The 4,063-nt window shown below is 39.3% G+C and overlaps 1 protein-coding gene across 1 annotated transcript in view; it reads left to right on the top strand.

Moving 5' to 3' along the window:
• Positions 1-1,745, top strand: part of LOC119576959 (dual oxidase maturation factor 1-like) — a gene marked incomplete in the record, with an annotated part of 7,095 nt that extends 5,350 nt beyond the window's left edge. Inside the window, 2 exon segments of the mRNA XM_037924614.1 lie at positions 144-296; positions 298-1,745. Of these exon segments, the coding sequence (XP_037780542.1) occupies positions 144-296; positions 298-1,476 (1,332 nt within the window).
• Between the last annotated feature and the right edge of the window lie 2,318 nt (positions 1,746-4,063).

Here is a 4,063-nt window from a genome sequence, read left to right as displayed (position 1 = left end):
TGTTTGTACTCCTTTCTACTTTGTTCTTTCATATTCCACCCGTACACTACATGTGTGTATGTGAATGAATATACATGTAAATAGATAGGCTATGAAGCCGTGTCACAACATCTTGTGGCAACTAATCTTTGGCTGTACTTCAGATGGTGCTGTGTTTGCTGTCGGGTTTCTTCATCACGTGCGCCTTCTACTCATCCTCGTGGCTGGTGGGGGAAGTGGAGGTGGAGGCGAGCAACGGCCCCGCTCAGCCTCCGTCCAGAGGGTCGCTGGGGCTGTGGACGGGGCTGTGGCACGCTCAACCTCACCTACGAGTCGTCCAGCCTCTCCCTCAACGAGCAGGTGACCTGGTCGAAGCGCCAGGACATGATTGGGGCGCATCGCATGGCGCTGGAGAAAGGCTGGCTGTGGCCCCTGGTGAATCTGGTGTCCGAGTTGAGCGGCGAAGGGCGGGCCTGGAGAGGAGAACTTGGGGACGGGATAAGGTACGCCGGGACTTTTAGTGGCTGTGCCATGGTAGCGTCCATGTACATGTGGGTGGTATGCGTGGTCCTCTTCAGCATAGCTCCTGAGCTGACTGCACAATCCCTCATGCTAATGGGATGTTTGCTGGCGATCGCGTCTTTCGGCTACGTGCTTTTAGTGTGGATCCACGTGCCAAATAGTATTATCGTGAGCGGGTCAATGATGGACTTGCACCTTGGATGGGCCTGGTGGTCTGTGTGCATCCTGGGCATTTTGTTGGTTACTGTTGGCGCCGCGTTGCTCCTCTATGATTTCAGGTACCCGAAACAGCTTTATACTATTTTTGAACTGTATGCTGGCACTCCTTATCACCGCCTGTTTCAGGAAAACCTGAAGTGTTACACAGAATTTGATCCGCATGACGAAGAGTTCAAAAAGGTGTATCCACCATGTTACTGGGATCTAAGGAACTGTAACAGCAAGCCGTCCCTAGTAATGGGAAGTGAAAACGAAGTAAATAATAACCTGCAGGAACTGACAGAAAAGGGACAGATCTGTAAGAAGACCGAAGTTGAGAGAATCTTCACCAACTCTGACACCGGCAAACTCATTTTCCGCATCAAGAAGGACAAGCCTTTTGCCATGGAGACACTGGACACGGTCTCTTCTCCAACAAATAAAGACCACACTCCATTTCGCAGAGAACTGCCGCCGTCGCTTCGCAGGCGCGTCACCCCAGAGCCGGATCGATTGAAGGCTACAGACAAGAGCAGACAGCCTCTCGGTCTCTTCTCCGACTGCTTGTCTCCGCTGCTGAAGAACTCGACTAAGAAGAAAGACCACTTTCTGAAGATCCCGCGCATCCCCGACCACCTCGACTCTCGCAGTGACTACGAGACGTCAGCTTCTCCGCCCCTCTGCAGAACATTTTCCAGTTTCCAGGCAGCCGATCTGATCTGCGATACACCTCGTCTTGTCCCGAAGGAGCTGGAGGAGAGTTCGACTTCGTTCTGAACGCTATATTTAAGGAGTCCTTTGCTGCGTCCCGAATATGTTCACTCCAGTTACTCTTCTGCCATGTGTGTTTTCTCTTGTGGATCCTTATTCCCTGCAGTCTCTGAATTCAACACGCATCAGAGGCGTTATTGTATAAACTGAGTGTTGGCTGCTTTAAGCTTATAACTACTTGGAAGTGAATTTACATGTGTGATTAAAACTAATAGCAGTAGGTTCAGCTATTGACACACTGATCTCAATATAGTTTCTTTACTTGAAAATAACTTTTAAAATGAACGTATTTGTATATAGTATCCAATTCATTGAGCAACTCAGTATTATTTTTTAGTTTAGATGTGTTATGTGATTTCAGCAATGTTTTATAATTATGTATACTGCACTTTTATTTATGGTGTTATTAAAACAAAATCAGTTAACTGTTTGTTTATTCCTGACGGTGGTGATCATGAATCTGTATTCGGTTGCCTATCTGTTGTAAGAAATGCATTAAGATGATAAGGATGAAACTTGTTCTGTATGTAGTTAGCTTTTGGAAAACATATATTGTGTTCATAGATCCAAAAATGAAATGATTATGATAATGATACTATTAGAAACAAAATACTAATATTGAAATGCTGACTTATCTATCTACATATCTATATCCATATCTGTCTATGTCTATCTATATCGGTTTATATCTATTTCTATCTCTTTCTATATCTATTTCTATCTCTATCTATATCTGTATATATCTACCTGTAACTATCTCTCTATTTCTCTATATCTACGCATACCTATATCTAGCTACATTTATCTCTATCTGTATATTTGTCTATATATATCTATATCGTCCTGTATATGTGTTTATCAATCTATATCTATCTATCTATCTATCTATATTTGTATATATATATATATATATATATATATATATATATATATATATATATATATATATATATATCATAATGTATATATGTATATGTATATATGTATATATGTATATGTATATATATATATATATATATATTTATATATTATAGTATATATATGATAGTTATATATATGCATATTATGCTTCTAATCAAGGTTTTTGCATATTATTAATTAGTGATATTAACTATATGATCTTATATAGAAATCGAGGTAAGTTATTGCCTAGGATACTATGAACCTGTAGATTGTACAATTTGATCATGTCTAATAATCTATGATTATATATATATATATATATATATATATATATATATATATATATATATATATATATATATATGATCATACCATGACAGTAGTATATATATATATAATATATGTATATGCATAATGATATATATATATATATATAATCATATATAATATCAATAGAGTATGCATGCATGCATGCATGCATACATACATACATACATACATACATGCATGCATGCATACATACATACATGCATGCATACATACATACATGCATACATACATACATACATACATACATGCATACATACACACATACATACATGCATACATACACATACATACATGCATACATACATGCATACATACACATACATACATGCATACATACATACATACACACATACAGACGTGTCTTCAAGGCCTTGATACTAACAGTTTTGCTCTATGGAAGCGAAATCTGGACGCTATCTAGCGCCTTGGAGTCTCGTCCGGATGCCTTGTGCAATAAGCCTCCTCGCCGGATCATGAGGTACAGTTGGCAGGACCATGTGTCAAACCGGCTGCACCGCGAGACTGGCATGGGACCTGTTACTTGCATAATCCGGGATCGCCAACTCAGGCGATATGAGCACCTAGCTCGTTTCCCTGTGGATGACCCTGCCCCTCAGGTTGTCTCTCTGACGACAACCCTGGGTGGAGGAGGCCAGTGAGACGAACCAGGAGGTCATAGCTTGGGCAGCTCGACGAGACCTGTCGCCAGAAATTAGAAATGGGCCGAGGGCCTGCCTGGAGACTCGCCATGAGGGACCCTCGTGGATGGAATCGAAGTGTAGATGCGGCCATGCGCCCCCGTCGGCGTTAGCCCCTTGATGATTATGATGATGATGATTATATTCACACACACGCACACGCACACGCACGCGCACACGCACACGCACATTATATATATATATATATATATATATATATATATATATATATATATATATATATATATATATATATATGTATATGTATATATATATATATATATATTATATATATGAGAGAGAGAGAGAGTTAAACAATAATTTACCTATATATTACAGAACATCTAACATTATTTACTGTGTATCTTTCAAGTCTTGCGGTCAGTGACATACAAAAGAATCATAATCGGACAATTTGACATAGTATTCATGGTGATATAATTTCTAATCTCATATCAGTATGTAAGATTGTGCTGAGTCTAGAAATCTTATTCTACACAGTGTTTCAGTGTTTTTTTAAATAATTTAATTTGTTTTCCATTTTATAGTATGCAGCATAATACTCTACAGTGCTACAGTCATGCTGATATCACACATTTTTCATTTATATTTTCACTTGCACTCTTCTCTATGCTTAAGATATCACATACAGCTAAACTTCA

This window comes from Penaeus monodon, chromosome 9 (genome assembly GCF_015228065.2).
Source record: "Penaeus monodon isolate SGIC_2016 chromosome 9, NSTDA_Pmon_1, whole genome shotgun sequence".
Lineage (NCBI taxonomy): Eukaryota > Metazoa > Arthropoda > Malacostraca > Decapoda > Penaeidae > Penaeus > Penaeus monodon.
This window is presented reverse-complemented; position numbering and strand designations above follow the sequence as displayed.